At 39.7% G+C, this 16,743-nt stretch overlaps 1 protein-coding gene across 7 annotated transcripts in view; it reads left to right on the top strand.

Annotated features, from left to right (window-relative positions):
* LOC100643520 (Down syndrome cell adhesion molecule-like protein Dscam2) overlaps positions 1-16,743 on the top strand; it is a 162,031-nt gene that overhangs the window by 130,172 nt on the left and 15,116 nt on the right. For all 7 annotated transcript variants that reach the window (XM_048413699.1, XM_012320206.3, XM_048413695.1 and 4 more), the window contains 7 exons: positions 1,373-1,552; positions 2,983-3,130; positions 4,380-4,678; positions 10,551-10,699; positions 10,942-11,096; positions 12,014-12,195; positions 15,791-16,096. In XM_048413699.1, coding sequence (XP_048269656.1) covers positions 1,373-1,552; positions 2,983-3,130; positions 4,380-4,678; positions 10,551-10,699; positions 10,942-11,096; positions 12,014-12,195; positions 15,791-16,096 — 1,419 coding nt within the window. The remainder of the gene's footprint in view (positions 1-1,372; positions 1,553-2,982; positions 3,131-4,379; positions 4,679-10,550; positions 10,700-10,941; positions 11,097-12,013; positions 12,196-15,790; positions 16,097-16,743) is intronic.

Genomic DNA, 16,743 nt, shown 5'->3' with positions numbered 1-16,743 from the left:
CGCATAAGAAATAAACATTTGAAATAATTTTTAGTTCAGGAATAATATAGGCAGAGTAACTTAATTTTATATTGAAAATTTTAAATATAATTCGTCTTCAAATAATTTTCTATTTTACACAACTAATTTTGATTTTAATATTAATTTAAATTTTAGATATATTGATTTGCATATATTTAAATCATAAACAATGTAGCCAAATTATTTTAAAGCATAATAGCATTTGGATATAACAATATTACTCTTGTATAACATGTATCCGAACTTGTAGAAATTGGTATTTCTGACGGAGTTGATAACTTTGATATAATAGAAACAGAAATTATTTCGGAGATTATTACACAAAATTGTTTCGAAATAACGTGCCTCTCAATAAGATGACGTAAATTCATTTTACGTCACTATATATATTTCGATTTAAAATATCCATAGTTAGAGTTTATTTAAGAGAGAAATATGTAGATAGGAATAATATAGAAAATTGAAAGATCGAAGATAATTAAACGGGTTGGTGCAAATTAATCCGGCTAGTATATTAAAAGACTCAGGATATACTTGACATGAGCTACAAATTACAACGAGGCAGGTGAATGGTCTGTTACTGCAGGGGATTACCATTACAGATAACTATAGTGCAGACAATACTAATCATCCGGATGAACATTTGCTATTCATAGAAAAGCCGAAATAGCACCGATCAAACAGTTATTCCACGTTTTCTATGTAAATAATATTTTGTCTATGTCCATATTTTCACGTATATTTTAACTCGATCTAACCTAACCGAGCTTATCGTGATATAACAAGTCATCAGAATAATCCTACAACCCTAAAGAAAGATCCTGAGAATTAATAGAAGATAACAAATCGTACGTTTCTGTAACTAAAGCAAAGATCAAAAACGAGCTTTTGAATGCGACGACGTTCCGTACCATTTATTAATATTAATTTAAATAATCGCAAGAAATTCTTCTTTATTTAAACTTACATTAAAGGAACGTCATAAGCTTGACTTTCTACGGAACGAGACTGCGAACGAACAAATTTCGTTTTAAATTTTCGACTTACTCTTGCATACATTATAACTATTATACCATTCGTTTTACCACACTCTATGTATAATATATTAATTTAATCTAAATCTTAATTCAATTTAAGCGAAGAAGAAGAAAAATTCCAATATCAAAATTCACAGATAGAAATACCTATTTTCCTTGCTTTCTCTTGATCCCAATGAAAGTCTCTGTTTATTACGATTCCCGATACGAGAATATTACGACCCTATATTGCGACCCCTAACCACAACACAGACAGAAAATTATGATAACGAGTTAGTTTAGACGAGTAATAGCTGCTCCCTCGAAACATTCAGGCGATACACCAGGCGACTACAGAGAGCTGGGATACACTGGCACCGAGGGAGCAGGGGTTGCCGGAAACGGGTCCTTGGTGATCTCACGGGTATCCAGAGATCATGCCGGTTTCTATCTATGCCAGGCGAGCAACGGTATCGGGCCCGGCCTCAGCAAGCTCATTCGACTAACAGTTCACGGTAAAATATTCACGCAACAACAAGTTACTGCCGGCTGGATCTGTGTCAGTTTGCGAACTTGGGATTCCGGCCACGACCAGCTGCTCCGAAATTCTTCGTTTCGTGGCCGAATTTCTCAAGCTCCAGCCCAATATCACCATCCTCGATCCATACAGAGGGGAACGCCTGGCGAGGCCGATGTAGTTAATATTGCTTCATACATTCGTCTAGATTCGTTGATATAGTGAATTAATCCATTAGGAATTAATGCCGTGTTAACACCATACATATTTCTTTTCCAATTTTCCTTAGTCAATTTATACAGGCTAATTAATCCTTCTTTATTTTTTAACATCGTGATTATAGAAAGAAATTTGGGAGATATGATTAATATTTAGGCTACGGATTTGTATAGGGGGAATTTAAATATGCACGGGAAATATAAAATATTAAATATAAGAAAATATTCAGAGTAGTCACTATAATATTTACTAGCAGAAAGGGACTTTTATTTAGATTCCATTTCTTTAACAGTGTTTATAAAAGATGAATATGCATAAATATTCTTTTCCTGCTTAAGTAAATTTTACAATTTTACAAAATTTGGACAAACTGGGATATATATATTAAACATATTAAATATATAATATACATATATATTAAATTATGATATATAAATTGATAAAAGTTTGAATTCTATTTCATTTCAGTCAGTAACTAAAGAAATGCGATGACACAATGAGAAACACAGGCCGCATGTTACTCGTAGTCACGCAAATAGGGACTCAATTTATGCAATTCAAGGAAAATGGATTTTGTAATTTATCGTCCCGTCTAACCATACATTTTTCGGTGAATTGAACATAAATATACGTGGAAATGTTTCATTTCTTTATCAACGATATTACTATTTTTGTTCAAACTAATATTTCTAGTAATCAATCACTTTTGATTCACGTTGAAATATAAACTTGACTTAATTTCTTTATTTAGATCTATCTATATCTGCTTCTATTTCTGATAAGAATGAATTAAACAATGGATTAAAAGATAGAAATTAACCTAGCTGAGATTGATTTATCTTTCTGCATGAAGTAGAGGACGTCCTTAATCTTCAATAAGAAAATCTATGTTTCCAATAATTTTCATGACGCTTTTTCCAGATTTAAACTCGTATTAAAGAAATCACATTAACATTCTGATTATTCGACCGATAATTGGCTTTTGATATGTTTATTCACAAATCTTCTTAAAATCTAACATGTATAATTTACGGTAATTTCTTGATTTTCTATTGAAGAGACAATCTTGTTAATCGGTTACTAGAAATATCGTAAAATTTTGGTTTAAGAAATATAATTTCGTACATCGTTCTACACGTTTGGCGTTCCTCTTGGCAAGAAACGATAGATAGAAATGAGCACACTAACAATTTGGAATGCTCGAAACAGCGGGCCCTCAAGTATCAGTGAAAACGCGGCAGGAATCAGTCCGACGAGGAGAGAGCGTGACATTGCGCTGCGAAGCCGAAGGAGACGCACCTCTTGATCTCAGTTGGCGTGCACGTGACAGCAGAGTGGACCCCAACTACGATGTTAGGTTTGTATCGAAATTAATCAAGCCCATTCCCTCCCATACACACTGCAGCTTACATTATGAACGATCGATGAGAATGACACTTCGATCTCCCATCGATCTCGATTGACAGAGAGACACAGGTTAATTACAATGCTAGTCAGTCGAGACAGGCCAATTGATTAACATGTTGCGTGTCCATCGTCGAAGAATACCATTCTCAATGGAGATCGATCAAAAGAATCTGCTTCCGAAATTTCTGTATATTTTAAATCAAACAAAAGCATCGAAGAGAATTAGTTAGACGCAGTTCAAGTAGAGTTTCCTCAAGGGATTCTGCTGGTACAACACTCCGTCGGTTCCACTCCACGAAGCATGTGACTGAGCGCCATAGTTGGAGAGTTTCCGCAGAACATTTTCCCAACAGCTCGCTCTGCATCGTGCTCCTTCATTACAAAATTATTCGGCGCATCCCTTGTTGCGTCGCTCGCTAACTTTCGCTCACGCAAAATTACTCGAGCACCGCGACATAGCAACGTTTATCAATAAATTTCTAGCGATATAGTCTTCTAGCATATCTATTAGATCCACGGATACGCGTGGTCGTGCATCCATTACGGCGAAATAGGAAAACGGATGAACACAATCGATAGTCGTCTGTGAGAATTGTCGTTCTAATGAATAAGACATCTGTACAATGATGTAACTATTCTCATTTTGATTGTTCTGACGTATTCGCTCTGATGAATGAAATACTTAAAAGATAACGTAAGAATAAAACTGGAGAATAATGCATCTACTTTCATAAAAGTCTATGTATAATTTGATTGCTCTGACGTATTCGTTCTATTCATTCTATTTACTCGCGAGGATGTGTAGATAGCCAACGATGGGTAGTGGCTCGAAGTCGCGTGTACTTGGTGGAAACGATACAACGAGATTATAGACTAAAATGTTAACTAGGATCGGCGAATAATCTAGAATTTCAGAGATGTGAAGTTATATGAATGTTTAAACAGTTCCGCCAAGCAATACTTATTTAGCTATCAAAAAATTTATTTTTTATTCTTTAATCTTTATTCTTCACCGTTCGTTTTATTTTCGTTTTAAATTTTTGCGGTCAAGGTAATTTTCTGGTGGTACTACTAACTAGTTGGAGCAAGTACGAACTAGGTAAATGCACATTTACCGTCGCCATCCGAAGAGAAATTTTAAACAACTGTGTCAAAGTAGCGGCCAGTTAATGAAACTTACTCTACTTTTTCATTTGTAGATATACGATAGACAACCAGAAGGTGTCAGGAAGGGTGATCTCCGAATTACGTATCACTCAGGCGAACCACATAGACCGTGGGGACTACATGTGCGTAGCGACGAATGCTTACGGGCATGCCAGAGCGAGCATCAAGCTGCTGGTTCAGGAGCCACCGAATTTTCCCCGGAATTTACACGTAGCCGAGCAAGGGAGCAGATCGTTGCTGTTGGCCTGGTCGTCGCCGTCCAGCGAGCAGGATCCAGCGCACGCCAGCTCGCCTATAACCAACTACATCGTGCAGTACAAGGAGGCGCAGGGTAGGTTGGCTGATTCGCTTTGTTCGCCGTACAGTACACGGCCGCCACGGTGTATCGGGTAACGCGCGTGATTATCGATCGAGGAACGGCGGCTGTCCAATGGACATCACCTGGGACGTCACGTCGCGGGAAGCTTATCACCGGATCTTCCAAAATCTTTGCAAATCTTTTTATATATGTACATTGAATGAATTTGAAAGCCTTTCGCTGAGGAATTTGATTAAATCCTTTCAGTGTTAAGATATCTAATGAAGCAGGTTTATCGAACATTATTTTCTTCTTACTAGATCGTAGATGTCGATGCCTTTATGAATAATTTAAAGTAAATAGTAGCTTTATTTGAAATGTTTCTTGAGATAATGAAAAGTTCGAAAGGCACACTGTGTGCAAAGCGCGTATAATTTACAAGAATACACGAAATATTCAGAGTAAAACGTTCGTTATAATATTTAGTGAATGAGACAGATCTCTATTTAGGTTAATTGCGTTCATAAAAGTATGAAATTGCATAAACATTTGCCATCCACTTTTTGCGGTGGAGCAAATGCTGTGCAAATTTTTCATTTCTGGTACAAACTATATTAAATTACACTTGAAATTATTTGAAACGCAAAATGCACAGGCTTCAGAATTTTCTGATTCGCAATTTATATCATTCATTAGAGACGTCGAAATAGAACAAATTATATTTTTCATATTTAAAAATTAATAAATTTCTTGAATGCGTGCTGAATCGCATCTCGCCCTAGATTCATAGAAGAAAAATAAGTTGAACATTTTTTAAACAGAGGAGAGAGATACAAAAGTAGTTTGTTGCTACTGCGTCTTTTTTATATCCGCGTTTACAACAGATTAGCTCAATCGATTTCCAACCTAGTTGCAGTCCAGTTCCAGTGGTATATGCAATATTAATTAAGTTGATCGTGTAATCACTGATCAGTCGACAATGGATTAACAATTGCAGAAATATCTAAATTAAACTAGATTAAATATAATATTAATAGCCATGTTGAACGTTAAAATTTTACACAACGAAGCTTTGTATACATCTTTTAATTGAGTCGATCGATAAATAGTTAATTAATATAAATATACATCGACAAAAACCATATTGGTCGTACAAATTAGTTCACAATGGCCACGAAATGATTTTAAACGTTTTCGTTCATTGACGTAAACGTGCCGCATAATGAGCAATTTTTCGAAACTCTTAAACATTCGACAATCGTAAACAATCGTAACACCACGAGCTTCGATCCATAACGCTGAAAGGGTTAATTAAAATTAATTTGAACTTGATCGGTGGTTTGGTGATGAGATTCGATGTGGTATGTTGGTTCCGTTTGATGGGATGGAAATGAGGAGGTCACTGGACTGAGCTTCCTGCGACGTTACAGCTTGCCTCGAGACAGAGAGGCGTGTCTCGGGAGCGTGTACTGCGCCGTGACTTCGATTGATCGTGGTCAAATACGCGTATCGATGACATATGGATAGGCGTTCGGACCCGTGAGCTTCGTGCCGACTCGGAATTGGCAATGGAATCGAATTCACACTGCGGACAAGGACGTTAGACTCATTCCTATCATTAGATTCGCATACTCATAGTGCACTCGTTGACGTTCCGAAACGTGTTCACACCACTTCCGTGAGATTCTTTACCTATTACTTCGGGAATAAGAAACGGTAGATGTTTTGCAGGCGATTTCTAGTCGAATATTGCGTTTCGCGCTAATTCCGGTTTGAAGTTGAAGTTTTCCAATAGCTTTCTTCGTCTTGAAAAATAGTACAGAACTACTCTGCTCGAAACAATTAGAAGATCGATGCTGCAAACGGCTCTATTGCACTCACCAAGCAGACAGAAATGGAGAAGTCTTACATTATCGATTATGGCGAAAAATAACTTGATAACAAATATTGACAATAACGTAATTCGTTGCGCATCAACTTGATACTATCCCTTTATTCCGAGGTGAAAGAAAGTAAAAGGGTTGCTGGATGTTTTCTTCAGGTAGTAATGTTCGATCGCATCACGCAGTTCCTAAGCGGCTACGTGCCCTGCACTATGATGAAAGCCGATACGCTAAAGGAAATAGATATACCAATGTTGTTTGTTGGATTACAGTTGGGTTGTCTAAGTTTGGCAACGCTACATCGGATCTCTTTCGTGTAGTACAACGTATCTCAAACTTGAGATCATTTTCCAGCCACTCGCGGTCAATGTTCCAGAAACTGTATGTCCTCGGAAAAATATGACAGATTAGATAGAGGCCAAGAGAAAACCTATCTGGAAGTGTATTAATTTCAGATATCGAAAAAAAGGCCGAAGATCGATCCGGAGGATTCTAACCTATTTCTTCGACCAGATACAGATAACTGAATCTTTATAGAGCCAGGTGATTTATTGCTTTGACATGTACGCCAGGAAAAAGACTCCCTGAAAGCTTCTTTGGAATTCAAATAGCGACCTCTTCTCGCTTGTGACGGTGTTATCCATCGCGTTACTAAGATCCATCTTGGTGTTCCTCGACTTTGCCGATGTCGTTTGACTCGTTCATAACGATTTCCGTGGGGAACGTGTCAGACATTATTCATACCTCACAACCATCAGAACGTCTTCGTTATTTTTCACTGGATACCCATTTTCTTCTCGTAACTCTTTCTATCTTTTCTATCTCTGACTTGATTTCTCCTGGTTTTCGTCGAGCATTCCTTAATCGATCGCGAAACTCGAGCACCGGACCCCTGACGAATCCGTGTGAAATTTGAGAAACGCTGTGCAGGGTCTTCTGTCTGTTTCCCGATCGATTCCTCGACGCGAGATATTCGCAGCCAGGAAAAGGTCCTTACAGATTTTTGAATATTTAGGGCAATATCGCTTCAAGGGATCGAAGAGTACCGTCGTTCCAGAGATACCAAACTGAAGGACTCGTTCCGATTCCATTCAACTTACTTCCAGCCGTATTCCATGTTTCAATGCAAAATCATCGTCGACGATCTGGTATCGACGCGTTCAGTCGCTCAAAAATCTTTCATATACGGTGTTTTAAAAAAAAAATTGGAGACAGGCCGTCAAAGCGTCTAGTATTCATCAAAACACTAATGTATTGTACGAAGAATATGTTTTCGATAAAAAAAGAAAATATCTATATTTCTAGATTCCATATATATTTTCAGATTGGCTTTAAATTTTCGAACTAGTGTATGCTGGTGAACTCAACAAACAATATATTGAGATAGATAATATCTCACTGATGAAAATATCTGACTCCGAAATCAAAGGATAGTTGTATCCTTTTTTACCTGTTTTTATCGCTACATGCACCTGTCCACAACTTTTTGAAACAACCTATACGTCCTATAAAGTTTCTTGATCGACTTTTTTTCATTGAATTCGACACGCACGAGAGAGAAGGAAAATTTCATTACGATCACGACAGTTTTCATTTGGGCTATCTTTTGTTTACACGAACTTCCTCCGTCTGGTCTCTATATTTTAATTGCTTTCCATCCACAAGCACGATCGTCGTTTCATTACAGGCCGGCCGTCGGAAGGAGTTTGATTCGTAATATCTCGGCGGTGCCACATTAAGACTCCATTATTGGACTGTCAAGCTGGATCTCGAATTTAATCAATAGCCTGGCTGGCTAGCTGCGGGGGCAATCGGAGGGAATGAAATTATAGCGCAATATGGCAAACAATATATAATCAATCCGGGCCAACGATCGTATGCCAGAATCCGTGGTTTCTTTCGTGTGATTCGTCGCTGATTGGAACCACAAACCTTTGACGTACGGCTTTCTCTACAGTTTCCAAAGCTTTCCTACCTTTTTATCGACTTCTCTCGATTCCCCTAGCTGGAATAGCTGTCGGCCAACAAAATAATAAACGATGATCCCGCAGAACGGCCGCGAAACGAGCCAATTCGCAGCCCCGGTTGGTTTTTACATTTTAATGGAAAAATTAATTTCGAAGCGCCGCAGTCGAGTCTCCCTTAGCTGTAGCAGGACTTCCGGCTGTGAACCACGGCGCGTACACAGGGCGAAAGTTTTTCAATTTTCGTGAAAGCCAAAGCCGCCCTACCTTCGCAAGTTTTGTTAGCCATCGAATCAAACGCGTATTGTCGATGGAGAACCGGTCAACGAAAGGCTGGTTCGCAGAAAGGGCCTGCAGTTCGCTCGTATCCAACGGTTATTCGACGATATTTAATTACGCCGCGTGGAATGACCCGTTTTTTCGAGCAACACGAACAGAGAGCCAGGCGAAGGGTGTTATATCGAGCGAAGCGAAGGGTGGGTCACGGTTTTCATAAAAGCGTGCCACGAGAAGGAAGTCGAAGTTTGCCGCAAAGTTGACGCTGTGCTTCTTCTCTCTGTCTTCTGCCTTTATTTTCTCCGCCGGTGGAAAGTTCTCTTTCAAAGCGTCGAACACCCCGCACACAAACTCTATCTATCTCTTTCCCCTTTTCCTCTCACTCGCTCTCCTTCTCTGTTCAGGCCTCGCCTACCCGCCCTCAGGATCCAGTCCCTCGTTAACTTCGGATGTCCTCATTTACGCCTAATCGACTCGAATCGCCTGGCCGCTGCTAAATTATCGAACTTAACACATGGAAGGACAGCGGCCTGTCGTGGTGTGAACGCGCGTGAAACACGTTTTCAGGGCAAGCACCGAGTCGGGTATTCGCTATCACTGCCGCCCCCGGGATTTCTTCTTGCTGCCACCCCTGACCATATCGATCGTACGAACTCGATCATTCTACTATTCATAGTCGACGACGAATATTTCACCCGTTTCTTTATCCGAACATCGGAATTGAAATTAAATATACACGATTTTAATTTTGGTTTTCCTTTCTTTCCTTTTTTTTGTCCGTTTTTATTGTCAGAGCAAAGCGTGATAGTAATGGAATTTTTATTCATATAAACGGGTATCGAGGGCACGCGATAAAAGAAGTTCATAGAGCCGAAAATATTGCATTTTTGTTCAATCACAGCGGAACGCATTTGATTAACTTGCTTCAAAATTTCGGAAATACGTACCACGTGATATTACTTTATTGAAGTTTTGGTCCTCCTTTTTCTTCAGTTTTTTCGTCGACCATGGATCGCCTGTTCGTTCGCACGTTCGATTTTTCGACTGCTTCGAGGCGGATTACCGCTACTCTGCCCGTCCGCGATATCAGCCAGCTAATTCTCTTTTTCTGTTTGAGATAACTTCGTTTTCAATGACGTCTAACATGGCCGCTTGACGAATCTTTCAATTTTCGAAGCTTCTGAGCCAGCGATGATAAAACTAAAAACGAAGTTAGTTAATAAGATCTGCGAAAAGAAAACGCAACAGTTACGTTCTTGGTGTTCCGTACAAGGTTACTATTTTTAACAGAAGTTTCCTTGTACTGAAAAAGCATAGAAAATGTCGAAAGGAAGTTTATCGATATTATTAGGATACACGTCGCAACAGACGTTCAACATAGACACATCGAGTTTAAATTGAATTCGATATACTTCCATCTTCGAAGTTTCGATAAGTCAGCGAACTTTGCAACGAGGAAACGCGATCGTTGCTTTTTCTTCGCAAATTTGTTTCCTTTGCGCCATTGAAAGCAACGAAGAATCCTTCAACTGACGTCGATTATGTTTCTTTTTCCTTTAACTCGATGGAAAAGGACGAAACTGAAAACGACGCGTAGTTTCACCGTGAACTGATAGAATAAAAAAGGTGTGACTATGGTAGCGCGCCTCGGGGCGGGACGAAAGTTCGCGTACATATGTTTCGTGCGGCGCGTGAAAGCTGTGCGTCGTAAATCCGTCGACTATCCTAGCGATCAACGATGCACAAGCCCTCTAAGCGTTGTCGTTGCCTTTTGCTGGAAAGACGTGTGGCATGAGCACAACACGCAGAAGATGGTGGCAGGGGACAACACGGTCGCGCTGGTGTCGCCTCTAAAACCGGCGACCTCCTACCACTTTCGGGTGCTTGCGGAAAATCACCTTGGAACATCAGCGCCAAGCGACATCCTTCATGTCAGTATCAAACATTTCAGCATGTCTCAAAAAAAAAAAAAAAAAAAAAAAAGAAAAGAAAAAAAAAAAGAAAAGAAAGCAAATTTTATCATTGTATCATATTATGTCCATCTATTCGTTCAGTTCGAACACGACCCTCATTTCGTTTAACTTTCTCATCGTTTCCCTTTTCACTCGGTCCACGCGTCTCCGTTCGATCGAATAAAAAACGACCACGACAACGGAAACCAACGACACAACAGGCCCAAACGGACGGCGAAATTCCTGGCGGACCACCTAGACACGTTATCGCTGAGCCTTTAGGACCGCAGCAAGTGAAGGTCACCTGGCAACCACCGGATCGATCCCTCTGGAATGGTGAACTTCTCGGATACACCATCAGCTACACCAATCTCGGGTATCGTTATCCGCTTACGGCTATTTAGAATAGTTTCTAGCACACTTCGGGACCGTAGAATTTAGAAGAGAAGGGATGTGGTCCCGATGAGGGGCTCGAATCTTCGTCGATTATCACGGCGATTCCGTCGACAATGGACGGACGATCGGTTCGCGTTTCCGCCGCCGCGGATAATCGCCGTGCTTTGTTCTCGTAACAGATGTTTCGCGGACGTTCGTTACTTTTCCGCTTTTATGAAACGTTCAATTTATTTCGATGTTCATTACGATGTTCGTACTGGCGATTATTAAACCGGGTTACGTATCGCGGGCACCAATTTAAAATAAGACAAATTCAATTGCCTAACTGGATATTATGATCTTGATTATTTCCGCCTAAAGATAGTGGCGAATATTTTTCAAGCACACGTAAATCTACGTACGAAAGGTCGAATATATATCAACAAAATTCCTGTGGATTCTTTGTAAGAGAATCCCAAGGAGACTTAAAAATTGACATCCTGAACTGGGATACTTTCTCCAGACTTTCCACGAGAAATTCTCGAGAAAATGTAATAACGTCGCTGGAACACGACAGCAGAATGGATTTGAACGAAGTTCATCGTTAACCATTACTAAACGATGGAATTTCTTCGTTGTCGGAATTCCATGGACTCTCGATTGTAATTCGCGAAGAATCGCGTCGGTTCGTTAAGCGATGACGGAAACGCGTGCTCTGTTCTTTCGTCTACGAGATATTTCATATTGACTAGGAAGATATATACGGACATCAAGAAGAGGAGGGGGATAGAGGAAGTTGGAAAAATCAGCAGACTATTTCTCGCTCTAGTTTTCACGAAATGGCTTTAAGTATCGTAGCGTTCCTTTTCGCGCTTTATCTTTCTGCCTCGAGGAACACCGACCGTGGCATTATTTCAGAGGGAATGATCAATCGGTGAACATCACCAGAGTGGGAATCACGGGAAACGGGGATGGCACCTACGATTATAGGTTAACCGGCCTCCGAAAGTACACACAGTACAGCGTGGTGGTGAAGGCGTTCAATAATAAAGGCGACGGTCCAGGATCTGACCCGGTGTCGGTGCAGACCCTCGAAGACGGTGAGCAAACGATATCAAGGTTATTTCCCTTTTATTTTCTGTTCACTTCCCCCTGCTATTGCTGTATTATTTGCTATTTATTCTTCCCCTTCTCGTAACGCTATCGTTTCAGTTTTGTGAATATTTCCTTTCTCAGCAATGTTCAAGTTAGAGTTTTATTTAATAAGCTTGGATTATCGTATGTTTTATATCGTCTGTTTTATTAACCACCATTGTTTCATTGTCTACCGTTTTATTCTCTTACAATATAAATATGTAATATTTAAATGTTAGTTTATGAGAAAAACGTTGTTAATCTTGAGATGTTTGCGAAATTGAACTGTAAAAGTGAGATATTTAAGTGGGATAGGAATTTTCATGGTCAACAACGGTACTACAATTCTTAGATTGTTATATTTAATAACACTATATTAGTCCTTAAAAACAATATCACAATTCAAAATAGAATTTCAGTCCTTTCTCTAATAGCAGAAGAATAGAATTTCTTACAGACCTTCAAAATCTAGAGACTATTAACTAATTCGTAAAGGAACAAGTATCTTTCATTAATACTTGAGTAATAAATTACTTTCTATTTAAACTAATTTCTAGAAAAATATACTTTTCCTAGTTTCATCGTGCTTGTGATAAACCGACAATATAATTATTAATATCTCTCAGATAGATTTAAAAAAAATTAAAAATATAGTACCTGTTTATTTAATCGCACAACAAAATAGGGAGGCAGTTTTACTAATACAGACTTGCTCGGCATGGTATGAAATTTATAAATTGAAAATGTGCTGTTCTGTGAAGTAGGAAAGATATAACTTAGCATGTTTCTTCCCTGTGGTTTTCGTATAACAAAATACGCAAGGTGGAGAAATAGCTTTGTTGCCTGCAAATTAAACGGATCCTCGAACATCCTCCTCCGAATAAGAAATAACTTACGGTATTTCCAAGTTAGAACGGACGCATTTCCCTTGCCTCAACGAATCGTGATAAAGGATAATCGGGGACTTCAGCAATTTCCGGGTAAATATACAACAGAATACAGCGCGTTTCCCAGCGCTGATGAGGCCAAAGACTCGTGCTTTGCCGCAAAACAATGAAATTAATTTTCGCGGCAGCAGTTTACACCCGTAAAGCCGCAATATCACAGGGATTGGATGTAAAAAGTTTACATATACGATACATCTAGCAAGCCAGTACTCATTAACGTACGCCCTTATTTTTTACCCCACTGACCTGTTGTTCTAACTTGTTGAGTTTCAACCCTCTAAGTATCGTATACCGTGTGCAAAGTAAAAACGAAAACCGTTGTCGTTTAAAACGATTAAGATCGCGACAGTCGCGGAAGCTACCCTCGTCGCGCGATACTCCCCTGGCGCTAAGAAACTTCCGCGGGACCATTTGCTGGTGTTTCGCGATGCCACGGAAATATTTTCAGCAAACTTGTCGCTCCACATTCTATTAGCATCCACAGAATCCTTTATCTTTGTTATCCTGTTAGCTTTCTCCCCTTTTTATTTTCCTCGGGTTCCTACTACCATACTACGTTATTTCTCGCATAATTGAACTAATATTATTAGTGAAATTTTAGTAGTCACGAGTTGTAAGTTATACGTTACTACGTTTAATAAATTCCCTGAGGTAATGAGAATAAGTTTGGTAGTAAGAGCAAAACTTTGGCGTTTACTTCCTATTAGAATAAGTTTGCTAATCGTAATACTGTATTGTTGCAATCGATACACTCTTAGAATCGAGATAGGATGTTCTGAATATTATTTTTGAAAAATATCATCCTTTTGGAATTTATAAGATTTTTGCCTGCGTCGTTTTTCGTTTTCAAAGCTTCTAGAAGACAATGACGAATGATACGTTCATTGGTAGTTTAAATTCCTAACGAAAGATAACACGAGTTTCCTGTATATTTATTGTGCTATTGCCAAGAGAATGCTGAAATTCTTGCAACACTATCTTAAACGAGTCATGGGCAAAACAAAAAAGCATCAATCAATGCTCAATTTTATATAAATTACATTACAGGTAAATCATATATTTCTTAATAAAATCTACTGCACTTTGCAAAGTTGTAAATTTCACATTATCCAAGTACATAATTAATATTCGACATCTCAAAAAAGAAACCTCGTTTGTCAGAGGGAGATTGCATAGATAACCGTAAATTTCAATGATAATTTTTAGGAATAATGTTTGTAATTCTCATCCTTCTATTTAATTTACGAGGATCTGATTCATATAACACCTAAACAACTCATTTTCAAAATAAATTACAAATCATCCATTATCCTATAACTTATAATTTATAGATTCGCTAATTATTTAAATATTTAAGAAACTTTTCCAGTAGAATCCTGTTAATTTTTTAAATGATATATTATACCTTATGTAACCAGTGACCACATCTACTTGCAAAATATTTCCAAAATAACATAGTTTAAATAATACTGTGAACAGCATCAAATATAGAAATATCGGGATCTCGTGGATTTTCTATTTCAGTTTTTGAAACATTCGACCAAACGTTTAACCAACCTTCATCGCGAGTTAAAGTTCAACGACTAGTTGCAACGATGCATGAAATCTGTCCATCACTCGTGCGACTTCCGTGGTTCGTTCCGCTCGAAACAATAGCTCCGCTTAATTGCGCGGTTTCCTTTGCCAACACTCGAGGAAACGGTCGTACCACATTTTCCAACAAACCCGTCATCCAACGATAGTCGAAAATAAGCCGAAATTCAGCCGCCTGAAACTACATATCTCCGTGAAAAAAGACGAACAACAGCGTTTTGACAGTTGGATTTCGAAGGACAAATTTCTCTCCGTCGTAAGTTCCCTCGAGAGCAACCGGAAACGTGGAGCGGTCGCGTTCCATATTCCCACCCGTTTTTCTCGGTTGCATAGAACCCGTGATGCAGCTAGCCATCGAACGATCTACCTCGGAAAAGAAACACTCTTCTGCGTTCCGTGAAAACCACGGATAGAGTGGATATCGCTTTGTGTCGTGTACACGCGCATGCCACGTCGTTTTTCCGCTTTTGACATTTGACCCAGTGGAGAAAGATCGCGGCTTGTGGCCCACCCTTTTAACGAGACAGAGGAATCCCTCTGCAGTCGGTCACATCGTATACACACAACGACATTCGAATAACGAGCCCGGCGACCCTGTCTCGAAGAAATCGATCGGTTTCTCCTGCTCGCTTTCTCTTCAAGAAGTTAGCACTCGAAGAATTCTACCCTTGCAATCAGGAACGCAAAAACAATCCACTCGACACCCAGTTTACCTCTTCTCTTTGTCCTCGAATTTCCTCTCGAAACTGAAAACTTCTAGTCACGCCATTTGCCGCGGCAGTAACCAAACCCGCGACTCCGTCATCCTGCCTCTTTGCTCGAATTTCCACAGACAACGAGGATGCGATCGACGACCACCCTCGTGTTTTCCCTCCGCCGCATCTACATTTCCAAGCGTGAAGGTTAATTTTCACTGGTCACGAGAAACCGCCGCGTGTAGCGTATTTATAGAACGAGCATGTCTAGTAATACAATGGTATACGAAGGTTTCCAACGAATTCATGGTTACAATTTGACGCAGTTCCAAGCGCCCCGCCGCAGACGGTGGCATGCGCCGCTCTAACCGGCCAGAACATCCAGGTGACCTGGAAACCACCGCCTTCCGACAAAGTTCACGGGGTCGTACAGGGTTATAAGTTGCTGTACGAGGCGGCCAGCGCGGTTTTGGAGCAGCAGGCAGGCAGGGAGACGAAGATCAGCCATGCACTGAGCACGGTGCTGCATGGTCTCAGCCCCTACACCAATTACACCGTACAGGTGCTCGCGTACACCAGGGCTGGCGAAGGTGTTACCAGCAGTCCGGTTTCCTGTACCACCGAAGAAACTGGTAAATTATTTGCTACTAGTATCTGTCGTATTTCTTGCTTTCGTCCCGTGGTAAACAAACGAACGTCAACTATCGACAGATAGAAGAAAATTTTCGAAGCGACGTTCCGACAGGATTGGAAAAATCGACGGCGGTATAGCTTGCGGGTTTCATCTCGGTGCTTTATAGTACAGTCGTTCTATTGACGTTTCAATAGATCACTATATAGATCAACGAGATTGTCGGCCAGTTTGTCGTTTTGGGATTGAGATTGGAAGATTAGGAGGGTGGGTTAGTGGGTGGATCGTGGATGTAAGTCGGCTAGAACCGGGATGTTAGGATTATTGAAACGTTAATGAGCTGTCAGACACTAGTACCGGTATTGGCCGAGGTACTAAAATTATTGAGCTTCTTGAATTAGCTGATTATCCTAGATACGATTATCTGGATTTCGATTTTCGGTGAATCAAGTGTATACATTGCTATTCATGGGTATTAAGATACCTGGTTTATGTTTAAATTACCAATGAAGCGATTAATCAATCATAGATTTACATTTATACAAGATAACGATTTAAGAATATGCAAGCGCTATTTCTGTAAGTTACGAGAGAAACATAATGTACGAAGAATCATACGTATTGGATGGAAGAATCGTATAATCTCCT

The sequence above is a fragment of the Bombus terrestris genome, chromosome 2 (assembly GCF_910591885.1).
Source record: "Bombus terrestris chromosome 2, iyBomTerr1.2, whole genome shotgun sequence".
Taxonomy (NCBI): Eukaryota; Metazoa; Arthropoda; class Insecta; order Hymenoptera; family Apidae; genus Bombus; species Bombus terrestris.
The sequence above is the reverse complement of the archived record's forward strand: the minus strand, read 5'-3'. Positions and strand labels throughout refer to the sequence as shown.